Genomic DNA, 19,264 nt, shown 5'->3' on the forward strand with positions numbered 1-19,264 from the left:
GCTTTAGGTAGCGTTCACACAGGCAATGCACTTTTGGTGTAAACACGTGCAGTTTTTATTGCTTTCCACAAGTTGCACATTAGCAAAACAAACTCAAACATAAATCCCGGCCTTGTCCAGGCACTAATTAGACGGTGTAGCCTCTGACTTCTCACACAGGCTGAGCGAACTCTGGGTCACTCATACAAAAATGCTATCGTCCATAACAGCCACTCATACTTGCGGTTCTCTGCACACAGCCGGTGCATTTATTCATGATCACATGTGTCAGTGCGAGCGCACCAGAACCGATGAACCCCTTTCCGACATCGGGTGTAATACTATTCCGATGTCGGACTCCCCCTCTTTGGTGCGGGCTCCGGCACCTTTCAAGGACATGACAGCTGATTTATATAGCTGACATGTGCCCGCAACAGCCGCGGGTGGAATCGCGATCCACCCACGGCTGTTAACCCATTAAATACCGCTGTCAAACTCTGACAGTGGTATTTAACTCACGCTTCGGGCAAGCACGCCGGAAATCCCGCCCATTGGTGACCCCGTCACATGATCGCCGGTGGTTGGCATTTATAGCAAGTGAGCATTTCTGCTACACACAGGTGATCTGGTCATCGCCTGTATGTAGCAGAGGCGATCAGACAACTGCAGCTTCTAGTCTCCCAAAATAAAATAAATGTACTTAAAGATATTAGAAAAAAAAAATTAACTCAATCGCTAAACGGCGTAAGAAGAAAAAAGTCAAAACGCCAGAAGTTTTTTTGGTCGCTACAACATTGCATTAAAATGCAATAACGGGCGATCAAAAGATCGTATCTGCACCAAAATGGTAGCATTAAAAACATACACAGAAGAGGCCCCATCCCACCAGTCTCAGCGTCACCTTGAGCCCAATCTCCAGCAGCAAACAGAAGTGTTCAGCTCCGAGCACAGATCACACTGAACAGGCTACGGCTGCCACGTGGCACTCTGCACCTCTCACAAACAGACTGCTCGGCGGAGTCTCCATTTAGACAGAGACTATGGCACATCTCTCTCGGCTTCAGTTCACATCTTGGCTGACCACTCACCAGCAGCACACTCGACTCTGCTCATCCAGACAGACACTCCCTCAGGAGACTGCCACTCCATGAAGCTACTTCCTGCTTCTTAGAGAAACCATGCAGGTGCCTCTAATCAAGACCTTGTAGAGCTGGGATTTAACCCTGTCCTTCCCAGCTTTGTTACAATGGGTTTACATAGTTCGAGCTGGGATCTATTGCTTTTGGTGTGATTGTAAATCTGATTATTTTATTTCTGCAGGTAAGAAGACGCTGTAGCTGATGTCATGTAGCCAGTGGTTATAAGATGTTGTGGAGCTGCCACCTTCTCTTCTGAAGTCATCCCTGTTTTTTTCAGTCATCTCATGTAGCACCCTCAACCACGTTCCTGGTCTTCTGCCTCCACCACATGCTGTCTATTAGTAGCTACGGCCAGAGCATGATAAAGAATAAAATGTCATGTAAGAGATAATGGCTGTGATTAAAGAAAATCATGAAGAGCTTCTAAAATAGCACGGCAGAGAAAGTTTATTGTTTCCTGTTGACAGATACTAAGATTGCTGCCCATTGGTTCCTGACAGATCCTGGGTTCATTGCCTATCAGCCAGTGACAAAACTTAGGATCATTGCATATCGGTTACTGACAGATCTTGAGATCATTGCAAATTAACTGGTGATAATCCTTGGGATCACTGACGATCAATTTGGCAAATCTTAAGAACATAGAATATTGGCTGGTGACAAATTTTTGGATTTTTGCCAGTCATTAACCGCAAACATCCAGCTACAAATATTGCAAAATATGTCTATGTTCTTATCCATTATCCATCTTTCTCCCTCTTCTATGCTTTCCAAGATTTCTACTTCTCCCAGCCTTCTACATCTCCATTTTCTCCCAGCCTTCTACTTTTCCATTCTTTTCTTGCCTTCTGCTTCCCCATCTCTGATTCCCTAGTCTTCTCAATCACTGTCTTCATAGAGTCTTCTCCATCTTTATCATGTTAACGCCTCTTCCATCTGTATCCTCTGCCTTCTCCATCTTTAGCCTCGCCCAACCTTCTCCAACTCTATTGTCTCCTAACCTCCTCCATCTCTATCCTCACTCTGCCTTCTCCATCTCTAGCAGCCTCTTCCAGTCTTCTCCATCTCTAGCCTCTCCCAACCTTTCCTATCTCTATCGTCTCCCAACCTTCTCCATCTCTAGCCTCTTCCAGCCTTCTCTATCTCTAGCCTCTCCCAACCTTCCCCATCTCTATCATCTTCCAACCTTCTCTATCTCTATCGTCTCCCAACATTCTCCATCTCTAGCCTCTTCCAGCCTTCTCCATCTCTAGCCTCTCCCAACCTTCCCCATCTCTATCATTTTCCAACCTTCTCCATCTCTATCGTCTCCCAACCTTCTCCATCTCTAGCCTCTCCCAGCCTTCTCCATCTCTAGCCTCTCCCAACCTTCCCCATCTCTATCATCTTCCAACCTTCTCCATCTCTATTGTCTCCCAACCTTTTCCATCTCTAGCCTCTCCCAACCTTCCCCATCTCTATCATCTTCCAACCTTCTCCATCTCTATTGTCTCCCAACATTCTCCATCTCTAGCCTCTTCCAGCCTTCTCTGTCTCTAGCTTCTCCCAACCTTCCCCATCTCTATCATCTTCCAACCTTCTCCATCTCTATCGTCTCCCAACCTTCTCGATCTCTAGCCTCTCCCAGCCTTCTCCATCTTTATCATCTTCCAGACTTCTTCATCTGTATCCTCTTCCAGCCTTCCCTGTCACCATCATCTCCCAGCCTTCTGCTTTTCTATCATCTATCCGCCTTCCCCATGTCTATAATCTTCCAGCCTTCTTAATTTCTATTGTCTCCTAGCCTTCTCTATCTCTATCCTGGGTCAGCCTTCTGCATGCCTTTCATCTTCCAGACTTCCCTGTCTATTTCCTCTTCCATACTCCTCCATCTCCATCCTTTTCCATCCTTCTCCAGCTCTATCCTCTTTCAGCTTTCTCCATCTCTATCCTCTTTCAGCCTCCTCCATCTCCATCCTCTCCTAGCCTTTTCCATCTCTAGCCTCTTCCAGCCTTCTACAACTCCATCTTTTTCCAGCTTGCTCCATCTCTATACTCTTCCAGTCTTTTCCATCTCTTTCATCTACTAGCCTTCTCCATTGATTCCAGCTTTTGTAGGTAGTTAACGTTTTTCACAGATTAACCTGATTTTATTATTATAATTGATTGCAGAAGAAACAGTCTATAGATGTCACTCAGTGCCTGTGGCTATAACATAAAACAAAACAACTATGATTCCTCACAATGACAGGGCTTAGATCAAGTCTCTGAAGAGCCTCTTAGATGAAGAGACTGGATATGTTCAGGTCTCAGTGTTGACCTAGGGAAACAAGATGACAGGAACTATCAGGTCCTAATTCTGATCAATCTAAAGAAACATGAAAATGGGAAACATCTCTAGAAGTATGTGGATATTAGAAATCTTAGAAATGTACCGATCTGTGTGGACAGGAAGAAACCAGCAGTTGGACAGACTCAGCCCAATGCTTGGACTGACAAACTGATATTGGCGACTTGTAAGACCAAGAGACACCAGCAGCTAGACAAAGACACGTGGTTGGACAGACAGAGACAACACACCTGCACCTGGGTCGATAGAGTTAAATATTTTTGATTCAGGGAACAAGAAAAAATAGAAAACCAAATGAGAAATAATCATAAAATGGAAAATTGTACGAGGGCGGAGGACACAGCGGGAGTAGACGGGAACAAGAGAAGTGATTTGAGGGGGTGGAAGCCGAGAAATGGAGGCCAACAATGAACTGGAGAAAAGCTCACCAGGACGCAGATGGTGAGAGTGGGAGAAAAATGCAGTGTAAAAAGGGTCCCACTGCCTCAGTAGAACTCACAGCAAGCAGGGGCCCGAGCGATTCAGAGCCAAGAACGACGCTCAGGGGACAAACATATAACAAAACCTACATATACCATGGCTCTTTGCTGTTTCTCCACCCCTGCACCCATTCATGAACCTTTCATATCTCTCTACCTCAATAATCAACCCATACATTTGAATAATCCTGGCCATGACACTTACCTGCTCTTTAAATACAACTCACAGCTATGGCACTGTCATGCTCTTCCACCATTAAAATCAACCATGACCCTTCCCGGATATCCCACCTCCACACCCAGCCATGACATTTACTTGCCCTTTCACCTTTACTTCCAGTCATGACTAGAGATGGGTGAACACCTGGATCTTCGGGTCTGGTGGGTTCGGCCAAACAGTTACCGTAGAATACGGGCGAGTGCTAAGTGTGAAAACATTGTGTAGCGCTTGGACCATTGTTAATCTATTGGGCAGCTCACATCACCGTTATTTTCTCAACCGTATTTGACGTGCATGTAAAATGGCAGCATGCTGCGATTGTCACCGAGACTCGGCCCAGACTCGCCTTTGGGTGCGAGAAAAACTCGAACGCCACACGGACCATCCGTGCAGCTTGCGACAAACACGCACACATATTCCTTATTTCAACCCATTGAGCAACTTAATTCAATGGGGAAAATATGTGAGAAATCTAGAGCCATGCGCACGTCATACGGATACATAGGTAGGAGAAACTCGCATCATCGCATTGCAAACGCATTACACACGGATGACCATACGGAGAACACTAGTGCGACTCTCGGCAGGGAGACTTGGACCGATTTTTTCATACCTTTAGTCTGACCCCGGCCTTACAAAAAGTTCACTTGAATGAGGGGCCCGAACATGCAGCGTTTGCCACCCTGTCATGTGCATGACAGCCCGGCAAACACAGTGTCTGATCAGCGGTGAAATCATCCCCGCCGGTCAAAGAGCCGCGGTTCCCACGCTGTCAAAAGACAGCATGAGCGCTCATCTGTGATCGGAAGTATAAGGTTTACCTCCAGTCACTGGTGTCAGCTGATGGGACTACAGCTCCCATCATCCGACACCTGCTGCCGCTAATAACAGTGAGAGCAGGAGCGGATGATGGGAGTATTCATCAGCTGCTCCTGCGCTGTAAATAAATAATTCATTTGAAAAAACGGTGTGGGTTCCCCTGTATATTTGATAACCAGCCTTGCTAAAGCAGACAGGCGGGGGCTGGTATTCTCAGGCTGGTAAGGGGCCATGAATATTGACCCCCCCCCACAGCCTAAAAATAGCAGCCCGCAGCTACCAAGAAAAGGCAAATCTATTACATGCGCCAATTCTGACCCTTTACCCGGCTCTTTCCACTTCCCCTGTGTTGGTGGCAAGTGGGGTTCATATCTATGGGGTTGATGTCACCTTTGTATTGTCAGGTGACATCAAGCCCACGGGTTAGTAATGGAGAAGTGTCTATAAGACACCTATCCATTACTAATCCTATAGTTACATGGTAAATACACAGCCAGAATAAAGTCCTTTATTAGAAATAAGACTAAACACAGTTTTACTTTTGTTGTTTAAAAATAACAAACACAGTTATGCTCACCTAACGCTTAATTCCACCGAAGCCCTCGTTCTTCTGAAATATAGCAAAAATAAAAAACAACAATATCCCTCACCTGTCTGTCGTTCTGTCCCACGCCGTAATCCATATCAGGGGATAATTAGTTTTCAACCTGGACTGTGCCAAGATGCAACCGTCCAGGCTGAGAACTACTGGTGAGTGAGCAGCATCAGTGACCAGCAGTGACCTCATCGACCAGAGGTAACCAGTCACCGACGCTGCGTTCCCAGCCGGGCTGAACTGCGGGGAGATCCGGTGAGATCCCTGATAGCACTGTGAAAGATTCACCGCGGTGTTTGTCGTGCTGTCATGCACAGGACAGCGTGACAAACATAGTAACATAGTAACATAGTTAGTAAGGCCGAAAAAAGACATTTGTCCATCCAGTTCAGCCTATATTCCATCATAATAAATCCCCAGATCTACGTCCTTCTACAGAACCTAATAATTGTATGATACAATATTGTTCTGCTCCAGGAAGACATCCAGGCCTCTCTTGAACCCCTCGACTGAGTTCGCCATCACCACCTCCTCAGGCAAGCAATTCCAGATTCTCACTGCCCTAACAGTAAAGAATCCTCTTCTATGTTGGTGGAAAAACCTTCTCTCCTCCAGACACAAAGAATGCCCCCTTGTGCCCGTCACCTTCCTTGGTATAAACAGATCCTCAGCGAGATATTTGTATTGTCCCCTTATATACTTATACATGGTTATTAGATCGCCCCTCAGTCGTCTTTTTTCTAGACTAAATAATCCTAATTTCGCTAATCTATCTGGGTATTGTAGTTCTCCCATCCCCTTTATTAATTTTGTTGCCCTCCTTTGTACTCTCTCTAGTGTTCAGGCAGCTGAACTTAAACCGTAACACGGACTTCCTGGTGAAGTCCATGTTCGGTGTCCATGCCAGAACAGTAGCTGTTCGGTACGGACGCCGAACTTTACTGCTCGGGTTCGCCCATCTCTAGTCATGACCATTCATTCTTCCCTTCCCTACAAACCCAGTCATGACAATTACATGATCCTTTACCTTTACACCCGGCCATAACGTTCCCTGCTCTTTTGTCTGTACACAGCCTTGACACTGACAATTGACCTTCACATGAGGTTCTCCTGATAATCACCATACAGCTTTAATATTTGTAGGATGGGTACATAGAAGCATAGAATTCATGTATTGTGACTTCTTCAGCCTGTGATGCCTTTGTTCCATTATGTATGAATGTCGTGGTGTCCTGTATCATTCTAGTCTGTTTTCATTAAATGGTTGCATTGGTGTCATGGGGTGAAGAAAGGTGAAGACGCCTCAACTTCAATATCCTCACAAGAAGCGTTGACTTGAGTTTGCAAAAAAGTCAGAAAAGTGGACAGTAGAAGATTGAAAATGTCTCCCCTTTACTCCCCAGCCTCTCCTCTCTGCCAGGCCCTTCACTGGCTTCCTATTGCCCAGAGGCTACAGTTCAAAACACTAACAATGACATACAAAGCCATTCACAATCTGACTCCTCCATACATCTTTATTCCCATAGTCCTAATTTAGAAAACGTTATAGTCACTGTGAGGAAAATGTATATAAGTTTTAGTTTCTCTGCCAGCACATATAGGGTGGGCGTTGACCCCCCTTCACTCTGTGTTTAGCTGAGGGATTTTTGCACTTCTAACCATGGTCCTGAAAAACACATGGCAGCTGTAAAACCCCCCTCTCTCCCCCCCCCCACGAATACAACAACCCAGACCTATGGTAGACACTGGGTAATTTGAAGCTAGTGTGTGAGCAGGGTGTGGCTTTAAACTGCAGGTGACCAATCCTGCAAAGCCACCTGTGGTCCCTCCCTTCTCAGCCAGGAATTTCTTTGTCTCCAGGGTCTGAGAACATAAAGATCTCTGACCTCATTGAATATCATTAACCAGCCCTTGTGTGAGGTCACGAGGCTGGGGTTTAAAAATCTCTACACTTAACTCAGTCTTCAGTCTGAGTGTGAATCTTACCTGAAAAGCTCTTCCTACCCAGACCTCCTGATGGACATTTGGGCTCTGACTGCCAGCATGGTTTTGCCTGACATGATCTGAAAACATGTGAGTTTTACCTTTCTTCTTTAATCCATGTTATTTTTATAATTACCTTGTACATATTTTCAATTGTCACTTCTTTTTATAAACACTGCCTTAATTTTAACGGAGTAAAATACATAAAATACTAGTTTGTTTTTCCTGCTCTAAAACGTACCCTAAGTCTTCTGAAGGGAATTACACTTCTGTTTTGGGTTAGCTTCGGACCCGTTTAATTATTATTATTATTATTATTATACATTTTTATAGCGCCATTTATTCCATGGCGCTTTACATGTGAATACGGGGCAAATATAGACAAATACATTAAACATGAGCAGATAACAAGGCACACGAGTACATAAGGAGGGAGGACCCTGCCCGCGAGGGCTCACAGTCTGCAGGGGGTGGGTGAGGATACACTAGGAGAGGGAAGAGCTGGCTGTACGGCTGTTCAGTAGGTTGAGGATCCCTGCAGGCTGTAGGCTTGTCGGAAGAGATGAGTCTTCAGGTTCTTTTTGAATGTTTCTATGGTAGGCGCAAGTCTGATGTGTTGGGGTAGAGAGTTCCAGAGTATGGGGGAAGCACGGGAGAAGTCTTGGATGCGGTTATGGGAAGAAGAGATGAGAGGGGAGTAGAGAAGGAGGTCTTGGGAGGATCGGAGGTCGCGTGTAGGTAGGTACCGGGAGACCATGTCACAGATGTATGGAGGAGACAGGTTGTGGATGGCTTTGTATGTCAGTGTGAGGGTTTTGAACTGGAGTCTCTGGGCGATAGGAAGCCAGTGAAGGGTTTAATCGAAGCTGGTGGCAGCATACCTTTGTACAGTGCCTTTGGGAGTCGTTGTAACGACTGTGGCGTTGATAATTATTGTTCCTGCCTACGTGGGAGTAGTTATATCGCCTCGCTGCAGCGTGCCCAATAGCCAGTACATAGCAGGCAGCCTTTCTGGCGACTAATTACCATAGGTGCAGTACCTAATCTGCCCTGAGGGTGAGGGGGGCACCAGAGAGCTGCAAGTTCAAGCGGAACTGTAAGCGAGATATACATAAATCCCTGCAGTTCGTGGTATATTGAAAAGCAGTGGGATACCTAGAATAAGCCCCTGCTGTAAACTAATAGGTCAATAGCCTTGTGTGTGTTTTTTCATCACAGTGTAGCAGTGGAGGGATAACTAACATAAGCCCCCTGCACATGTGATAGCCGTCTGTTGGCCTAAAGTCACCCCGATCTGTGACGTAGGGGTGACCGTCACGGTGTGAATCGTGACAGTCACTTCAAAAAATCCAACAATTACATATTCAATTATGGAATACCACAAAAGAAGGAAGTGAAGAAAGGATGATATTAAAAGATAATATATTTATTAGTAAATATTTTAAAATAAGAATAAATACAAAGAGACACCAAAAAACGGAGGGGGGGGGGAGAGGGTGTTTAAACCACCAGACTATAAGAGGGGGAAACAGTACTGCACAAATCCACCCTTATTATTATTCATTATTTATTATTATTTTTTACATATCCTCTAACTTTCACCCCTAGTTCCCTTATTGAGGTCTCCATAGGTTTTTTACATCAGCACCCCTCCACCTTCCCATTCACTCCAGGCTGGGTTCACTAATTCATTTTTTGCTTATAGTCCTCAGTGCTGTATCTGGCACCTTCATAATATTGTATGTGGCGTACCTGTATCTCTTAATATATTTATATTTTTATTTTCAGCCACTTTTATAACTTATTTACATTTAGTATATACTTCATATACCTTTACACCCCTCCTCTTTTATTTCTTTATGATTATTTAGCTCCATTTATTTTTCGCACTGTCCCTTTATTATTCTTATTATTTCCCATGTTTATATTTTTATATTTTCATTAACAAACCCATCCCTGCCACACGCACTTACTTCCCCTCCTTCCCCTCCGTCTCTTTTCGTGGTACTGATTCTACTGCGCATGCCCTATTTTTTACACGTCCTTTCCTTTCCCCCGGCATGTCCAGAAGTTTTACCGCACACGCGCAGATTCCGTACGCCCCCTCTGACTGCCGGAGGATCGATGGTGGTCTCAATGCTGGGCTATATGTGAGTATCCTACAAGACGAGTTACTTCTTACACTCACGTACTATGGGTATGAAAGGATAACATAGTGATAAAACAGGCCAACGACCTGAAGCATACGGAGAGATTGGTGAAGAAATGGTTCAATGACAATGAAGTAGAGGTGCTGGAGAGGTGAGTAGAGGTCCCTACAGTCCTCAGACCTCAACCTAATCCAATGCCTGTGGGTAGAGGTGAAGAAAAAGCTGTATATAAACCCAAGTGAGGCGACCAGTGTGCCCCAACATGGGGAATGTGAAGAAGACCTGGGATCATACTTCGATTGACACATGCTTGAATCTGATCAAGAGTGTGACCAGAAGGATTTAGGCCGTGGTGAAAGCCATAGGTGGATGTACAAAATAATAAAAATTAAAATTTAGATTTTTAGGAGCAAAATAGTAACAATGCAGTGACATAAGAATCTGCATAACTAATGATAAGCTAAATAGTTGCAAGTCACATTTATACATGAATCCAAGCAAAGAAGTGAGAGGAGGCACTCTGCTGTCCGGTAAAAAAAATCTCGTTTATTCAATACATGAAGATTACAATTGTGGAGGCGAGGGAGTTGACTCTGCGGTGGGTTTCGATAACTGAAGCTTTTAGGAAGCCAATGTCAGCTATCTCGCATCTTCACTTTGAAAGCGCACACCCGAGACACAGACACTGCTGTTCATACAATCAATTTTTATGTTAAAAAAAAAATAATAATTCTGAAAAAAAATTTGTTAAACAGGATGCTGATTTAAAGAAAAGGTTCATAGCAAGAGACTATCCTGAGCCTATCCCAAGCCTATCCCGAGCTAATTCTGAGCCTATCCTGAACCTATCCTGTGCCTATCTTGTGCCTATCCTGAGCCTATCCCGAGCCTGTCCTGAGCCTGTCCTGAGCCTATCCTGAGCCTGTGCTGAGCCTATCCTGAGCCTGTCCTGAGCCTATCCCGAGCTTATCCTGAGCCTATCCCGAGCCTGTCCTGAGCCTATCCCGAGCCTGTCCTGAGCTTATCCTAAGCCTGTGCTGAGCCTATCCTGAGCCTGTCCTGAGCCTATCCCGAGCCTATCCTGAGCCTGTCCTGAGCCTATCCCGAGCCTATCCTGAGCCTATCCTGAGCCTATCCTAAGCCTGTGCTGAGCCTATCCTGAGCCTATCCTGAGCCTGTCCTGAGCCTATCCTAAGCCTGTGCTGAGCCTATCCTGAGCCTATCCTGAGCCTATCCCGAGCCTGTGCTGAGCCTATCCCGAGCCTGTCCTGAGCCTATCTCGAGCCTGTCCTGAGCCTATCCCGAGCCTGTGCTGAGCCTATCCTGAGCCTGTCCTGAGCCTATCCCGAGCCTATCCTGAGCCTATCCCAAGCCTGTCCTGAGTCTGTCCTGAGCCTATCCCGAGCCTATCCCGAGCCTGTGCTGAGCCTATCCCGAGCCTATCCTGAGCCTATCTCGAGCCTGTCCTGAGCCTGTCCTGAGCCTATCCCGAGCCTATCCTGAGCCTGTCCTGAGCCTATCCTGAGCCTATCCCAAGCCTGTCCTGAGCCTATCCCGAGCCTGTGCTGAGCCTATCCTGAGCCTATCCCGAGCCTATCCTGAGCCTGTCCTGAGCCTATCCTGAGCCTATTCCGTGCCTGTCCTGAGCCTATTCTGAGCCTAACCTGAACCTATCCTTGATGAAGCACAGCACAAAGCGAAAGGCTTTAAACAAGAGACATTGCTGCATTCAAAAAATAGGCAGAAAAAAACCAAAACATGGAAAACGTTTTATTTTCAGCTTTAAATTTGGCCCTATGGACGGAGCGATTCTCTCAGCCATAAAAAAAAAAAACCTGGCATCTGATGAAGATCTATGCAATGTAGCAACACAAAAGCCACGTGTAACATACAGACAGCGTTCTAACCTAAAAGACAATAAAAATAGAAATAGTTAAAAATCCTTGAAACTAAATGGATGAATAATGTTAATGTCAATGGTAATCACAGGTGTAGTTCGTGCAATTTCTGCAATTTCCTTCTGAGAACAAATCTCATTAATATAAGGGTTATAACATCACCCACTTTGTTGTATACATCTTCTTCTGTCCGTACAAAAGGTTTTATATAGGAAACCCACTATATGTGAGGTTCAGAGAACACTACAAATCCATATCATCCGGAAAAGGCTCCACTGGATTACCAGGAACATATCCACGAAACACACAGCTCCGATTCTAAAGTTTTATGTTTTGCTGTCTTAGAAAGCGCCCACCTGCCTGAACAAGGGAGTAATCTAAGTAAGTTAATCTTACGTAGAGAAGCCAAATGGATCTTGCACACGAAAGCCCAGACTTCCTCAGCTAGCAGTATAGGGGTAGCCCAACTCTACTCTGTACATGAATCCAGTATCCCTGTGGTTCACTTGTCTGAACTTCTGTGAGAGAGATCACAGAAACATACCACTAATTCCTTTGGCTGCTGCCAGGCTGGTAAACAAGTGTCCCACAATCCCCCTGGGGCTCTGCTAACCACTCCCTGTTTCCCGTGACTGTGCTAACCCCTCTAGTTGCTGGATGCTTTTGACGCAACAACAGTTAGCACTATTTCTGCATGTCGCAGTGACGTTTGGGATGAAGTGGGATGGGATCGGGTCAAGTGCACAGGTGGTGAGATGTGATCTTGAGAGTAGAGTGGAGAGTCAATCTTCTGTAATGGTGGAGAAGTTGGTTTTCGAGGTGGAGGGCTGAGCAGTTAGAAGGAAGGACTCTGATGTTATCAATCTTCTGCTTGAAAAATGCAGAACAGTTAATAGTTAATTAATTATTTAATAATTTTAAAAAATTGGTGTGGTGTCTGTTATGGCTGGCAATCAGGCAACACAGCGTGCAGTAATCAGCGCACATACAGAGATCTGGCAATAACCAAAAACAATAGGACGAGCTCTGAGACGTGGAATCTCTGTAGACTGCAGTACCTGATCTATCCTCACACAACTATAAGCAGCAGTGGATTGCGCCTAACAACTACCTATGCAACTCGGCACTGCCTGAGGAGCTGACTAGCCTGAAGATAGAAATACAAGCCTGACTTACCTCAGAGAAATACCCCAAAGGAATAGGCAGCCCCCCACATATAATGACTGTTAGCAAGATGAAAAGACAAACGTAGGAATGAAATAGATTCAGCAAAGTGAGGCCCGATATTCTAGACAGAGCGAGGATAGCAAAGAGAACTATGCAGTCTACAAAAAACCCTAAAACGAAAACCACGCAAAGGGGCAAAAAGACCCACCGTGCCGAACTAACAGCACGGCGGTGCACCCCTCTGCTTCTCAGAGCTTCCAGCAAAAGACAATAGCAAGCTGGACAGAAAAAAACAGAAAACAAACTAGAAGCACTTATCTAGCAGAGCAGCAGGCCCAAGGAAAGATGCAGTAGCTCAGATCCAACACTGGAACATTGACAAGGAGCAAGGAAGACAGACTCAGGTGGAGCTAAATAGCAAGGCAGCCAACGAGCTCACCAAAACACCTGAGGGAGGAAGCCCAGAGACTGCAATACCACTTGTGACCACAGAAGTGAACTCAGCCACAGAATTCACAACAGTACCCCCCCCTTGAGGAGGGGTCACCGAACCCTCACCAGAACCCCCAGGCCGACCAGGATGAGCCACATGAAAGGCACGAACAAGATCTGGGGCATGGACATCAGAGGCAAAAACCCAGGAATTATCTTCCTGAGCATAACCCTTCCATTTGACCAGATACTGGAGTTTCCGTCTAGAGACACGAGAATCCAAAATCTTCTCCACAATATACTCCAATTCCCCCTCCACCAAAACAGGGGCAGGAGGCTCCACAGATGGAACCATAGGTGCCACGTATCTCCTCAACAACGACCTATGGAATACATTATGTATGGAAAAGGAGTCTGGGAGGGTCAGACGAAAAGACACCGGATTGAGAATCTCAGAAATCCTATACGGACCAATAAAACGAGGTTTAAATTTAGGAGAGGAAACCTTCATAGGAATATGACGAGAAGATAACCAAACCAAATCCCCAACACGAAGTCGGGGTCCCACACGGCGTCTGCGATTAGCGAAAAGCTGAGCCTTCTCCTGGGACAAGGTCAAATTGTCCACTACCTGAGTCCAGATCTGCTGCAACCTGTCCACCACAGAATCCACACCAGGACAGTCCGAAGACTCAACCTGTCCTGAAGAGAAACGAGGATGGAACCCAGAATTGCAGAAAAATGGAGAGACCAAGGTAGCCGAGCTGGCCCGATTATTAAGGGCGAACTCAGCCAACGGCAAAAATGACACCCAATCATCCTGGTCAGCGGAAACAAAACATCTCAGATATGTTTCCAAGGTCTGATTGGTTCGTTCGGTCTGGCCATTAGTCTGAGGATGGAAGGCCGAGGAGAAAGATAGGTCAATGCCCATCCTACCACAAAAGGCTCGCCAGAACCTCGAGACAAACTGGGAACCTCTGTCAGAAACAATATTCTCAGGAATGCCATGTAAACGAACCACATGCTGGAAGAACAAAGGCACCAAATCAGAGGAGGAAGGCAATTTAACCAAGGGCACCAGATGGACCATTTTAGAAAAGCGATCACAGACCACCCAAATGACCGACATTTTTTGAGAAACGGGAAGGTCAGAAATGAAATCCATCGAAATATGTGTCCAAGGCCTCTTCGGGACCGGCAAGGGCAAAAGCAACCCACTGGCACGTGAACAGCAGGGCTTAGCCCTAGCACAAATTCCACAGGACTGCACAAAAGCACGCACATCCCGTGACAGAGATGGCCACCAGAAGGATCTAGCAACCAACTCCCTGGTACCAAAGATTCCTGGATGACCGGCCAGCACCGAACAATGAAGTTCAGAGATAACTTTACTAGTCCACCTATCAGGGACGAACAGTTTCTCGGCCGGACAACGATCAGGTTTATTAGCCTGAAATTTCTGCAACACTCTCCGCAAATCAGGGGAGATGGCAGACACAATGACTCCTTCCTTGAGGATACTCGCCGGCTCAGATAACCCCGGAGAGTCGGGCACAAAACTCCTAGACAGAGCATCCGCCTTCACATTTTTAGAGCCCGGAAGGTATGAAATCACAAAATCAAAACGAGCAAAAAATAACGACCAACGGGCCTGTCTAGGATTCAAGCGCTTGGCAGACTCGAGATAAGTCAAGTTCTTATGATCAGTCAATACCACCACGCGATGCTTAGCACCCTCAAGCCAATGACGCCACTCCTCGAATGCCCACTTCATGGCCAGCAACTCTCGGTTGCCCACATCATAATTACGCTCAGCAGCAGAAAATTTCCTGGAAAAGAAAGCACATGGTTTGAACACTGAGCAACCAGAACCTCTCTGTGACAAAACCGCCCCTGCACCAATCTCAGAAGCATCAACCTCGACCTGGAACGGAAGAGAAACATCAGGTTGACACAACACAGGGGCACAGCAAAAACGACGCTTCAACTCCTGAAAAGCTTCCACGGCAGCAGAAGACCAATTAACCAAATCAGCACCCTTCTTGGTCAAATCGGTCAATGGTCTGGCAATGCTAGAAAAATTACAGATGAAGCGACGTTAAAAATTAGCAAAGCCCAGGAATTTCTGCAGACTTTTTAGAGATGTCGGCTGAGTCCAATCCTGGATGGCCTGAACCTTAACCGGATCCATCTCGATAGTAGAAGGGGAAAAGATGAACCCCAAAAATGAAACTTTCTGCACACCGAAGAGACACTTTGATCCCTTCACGAACAAGGAATTAGCACGCAGTACCTGGAAAACCATTCTGACTTGCTTCACATGAGACTCCCAATCATCTGAGAAGATCAAAATGTCATCCAAGTAAACAATCAAGAATTTATCCAGATACTCACGGAAAATGTCATGCATAAAAGACTGAAAAACAGATGGAGCATTGGCAAGTCCGAACGGCATCACCAGATACTCAAAATGACCCTCGGGCGTATTAAATGCCGTTTTCCATTCATCTCCCTGCCTGATTCTCACCAGATTATACGCACCACGAAGATCAATCTTAGTAAACCAACTAGCCCCTTTAATCCGAGCAAACAAGTCAGAAATCAATGGCAAGGGATACTGAAACTTAACAGTGATCTTATTAAGAAGGCGGTAATCAATACACGGTCTTAGCGAACCATCCTTCTTGGCTACAAAAAAGAACCCTGCTCCCAATGGTGACGACGATGGGCGAATATGTCCCTTCTCCAGGGACTCCTTCACATAACTGCGCATAGCGGTGTGTTCAGGTACGGACAAATTAAATAAACGACCCTTAGGGAATTTACTACCAGGAATCAAATCGATAGCACAATCACAATTCCTATGCGGAGGTAGGGCATCAGACTTGGACTCTTCAAATACATCCTGAAAGTCCGACAAGAACTCTGGGATGTCAGAAGGAATGGATGACGAAATAGACAAAAATGGAACATCACCATGTACTCCCTGACAACCCCAGCTGGTTACCGACATAGAGTTCCAATCCAATACTGGATTATGGGTTTGTAGCCATGGCAACCCCAACACGACCACATCATGCAAATTATGCAGTACCAGAAAGCGAATAACTTCCTGATGTGCAGGAGCCATGCACATGGTCAGCTGGGCCCAGTACTGAGGCTTATTCTTGGCCAAAGGTGTAGCATCAATTCCTCTCAACGGAATAGGACACCGCAAAGGCTCCAAGAAAAATCCACAACGTTTAGCATAATCCAAATCCATCAGATTCAGGGCAGCGCCTGAATCCACAAACGCCATGACAGAATACGATGACAAAGAGCACATTAAGGTAATGGACAAAAGGAATTTGGACTGTACAGTACCAATAACGGCAGAGCTATCGAACCGCCTAGTGCGTTTAGGACAATTAGAAATAGCATGAGTAGAATCACCACAATAGAAACACAGTCTGTTCAGACGTCTGTGTTCTTGCCGTTCTACTTTAGTCATAGTCCTGTCGCACTGCATAGGCTCAGGTTTACTCTCAGGCAGTACCGCCAGATGGTGCACAGATTTACGCTCGCGCAAGCGACGACCGATCTGAATGGCCAAGGACATAGACTCATTCAAACCAGCAGGCATAGGAAATCCCACCATTACATCCTTAAGAGCTTCAGAGCGACCCTTTCTGAACAAAGCCGCTAGTGCAGATTCATTCCACAGAGTGAGTACTGACCATTTCCTAAATTTCTGACAATATACTTCTACATCATCCTGACCCTGGCATAAAGCCAGCAGATTTTTCTCAGCCTGATCCACTGAATTAGGCTCATCGTAAAGCAATCCGAGCGCCAGGAAAAATGCATCAACATTACTCAATGCAGAATCTCCTGGTGCAAGAGAAAACGCCCAGTCCTGTGGGTCGCCGCGCAAAAAAGAAATAATAATCAAAACCTGTTGAATAGGATTACCAGAAGAATGAGGTTTCAAGGCCAAAAATAGCTTACAATTATTTCTGAAGCTCAGGAACTTAGTTCTGTCACCAAAAAACAAATCAGGAATCGGAATTCTTGGTTCTAACATCGATTTCTGATCAATAGTATCTTGAATCTTTTGTACATTTACAACGAGATTATCCATTGAGGAGCACAGAGCCTGAATATCCATGTCCACAGCTGTGTCCTGAAGCACTCTAATGTCTAGGGGAAAAAAAAGACTGAAGACAGAGCTAAGAAAAAAAAATGATGTCAGGATTTCTTTTTTCCCTCTATTGGGAATCATTGGTGGGGCTCCTTGTACTGTTATGGCTGGCAATCAGGCAACACAGCGTGCAGTAATCAGCGCACATACAGAGATCTGGCAATAACCAAAAACAATAGGACGAGCTCTGAGACGTGGAATCTCTGTAGACTGCAGTACCTGATCTATCCTCACACAACTATAAGCAGCAGTGGATTGCGCCTAACAACTACCTATGCAACTCGGCACTGCCTGAGGAGCTGACTAGCCTGAAGATAGAAATACAAGCCTGACTTACCTCAGAGAAATACCCCAAAGGAATAGGCAGCCCCCCACATATAATGACTGTTAGCAAGATGAAAAGACAAACGTAGGAATGAAATAGATTCAGCAAAGTGAGGCCCGATATTCTAGACAGAGCGAGGATAGCAAAGAGAACTATGCAGTCTACAAAAAACCCTAAAACGAAAACCACGCAAAGGGGCAAAAAGACCCACCGTGCCGAACTAACAGCACGGCGGTGCACCCCTCTGCTTCTCAGAGCTTCCAGCAAAAGACAATAGCAAGCTGGACAGAAAAAAACAGAAAACAAACTAGAAGCACTTATCTAGCAGAGCAGCAGGCCCAAGGAAAGATGCAGTAGCTCAGATCCAACACTGGAACATTGACAAGGAGCAAGGAAGACAGACTCAGGTGGAGCTAAATAGCAAGGCAGCCAACGAGCTCACCAAAACACCTGAGGGAGGAAGCCCAGAGACTGCAATACCACTTGTGACCACAGAAGTGAACTCAGCCACAGAATTCACAACAGGTGTCCTAACAATTTTTGACAACCAGCCAAGCTAAACAGACAGCTGGGGGCTGGTATTCTTAGGCTGGTAGTTGGCCATGGATATTGGTACCTCCTTGAGCCTAAAAATAGCAGCCTGCTGAAAAGACAAATCTATTACATGTGCCAATTCTGCCCGGTTCTTCCCACTTCCCCTGTGTTGGTGGCAAGTGGGGTTCATATTTGTGGGGTTGATGCATTGCCAAACTGCGCGCCTTATGGCGCGCAAATTTTTGCCTGTAGGATATTATTGCAAGAGAGCTTGGCTGAGTAGATTACACAAGAAGGAAAACACACAGCAAGTCAGCAGGATCTAGGAGCAACATGGCAGATGTGACAACCTACATGGTGAGCTGCAGCATGTGCTACATGTTCACAGATCGACCAGAAGAAGAATCAAATTTCACCTGTCAGAAGTGTAGACTAGTGGCCCTTTTAGAAGAAAAGGTGCGGGGTCTGGAAGAAAGAATAGCAAATTTGAAACTCATCAAAGAGAATGAAGACTTTCTAGACAGAACAGAAGCATCTCTACTGGTCACAGAAGGTGCAAAAAGTGTCAGAGAACCTCCAAAAGCAGATGAGTGGAAGCATGTGACCAAAAGAAGCAAGAAGACCATGGAGAAATCACCAACCACACAACTGAAGAACCGATATCAAATCTTTGTAGAGGATGAAGATGGCACACCTAAGGATGAAGCAATACCAGCAAGCAAAAAAGAAAAGGGCACACAGCAACAAGTGACAGCAAAAAGTACAGCCAAGAAGCAACGAAGAGTGGTGGTGGTGGGAGACTCACTACTGAGAGGCACAGAAGCAGCCATCTGCAGACCGGACATAACTGCAAGAGAAGTATGCTGCCTTCCAGGTGCGATGATCAAGGATGTGACCGATAGGATACCAAAGCTCTTCAGCTCCAAGGACGTCCACCCATTTCTTCTGATACATGTTGGCACCAATGACACGGCAAGGAAGGACCTACCGACAATCTGCAAAGACTTTGAAGAGTTGGGGAAGAAAGTAAAG

The 19,264-nt window shown here is 45.7% G+C and overlaps 1 protein-coding gene across 1 annotated transcript in view; it reads left to right on the forward strand.

Moving 5' to 3' along the window:
- Positions 1–1,543, forward strand: part of LOC138680998 (scavenger receptor cysteine-rich domain-containing group B protein-like) — a 75,116-nt gene extending 73,573 nt beyond the window's left edge. The window contains exon 7 of the mRNA XM_069768181.1: positions 1,300–1,543. Within this exon, the coding sequence (XP_069624282.1) occupies positions 1,300–1,316 (17 nt within the window). The 3' untranslated portion in view covers positions 1,317–1,543. The remainder of the gene's footprint in view (positions 1–1,299) is intronic.
- The last annotated feature ends 17,721 nt before the right edge of the window (positions 1,544–19,264 follow it).

Source organism: Ranitomeya imitator, chromosome 5, assembly GCF_032444005.1.
Source record: "Ranitomeya imitator isolate aRanImi1 chromosome 5, aRanImi1.pri, whole genome shotgun sequence".
In the NCBI taxonomy this organism is placed as follows: domain Eukaryota; kingdom Metazoa; phylum Chordata; class Amphibia; order Anura; family Dendrobatidae; genus Ranitomeya; species Ranitomeya imitator.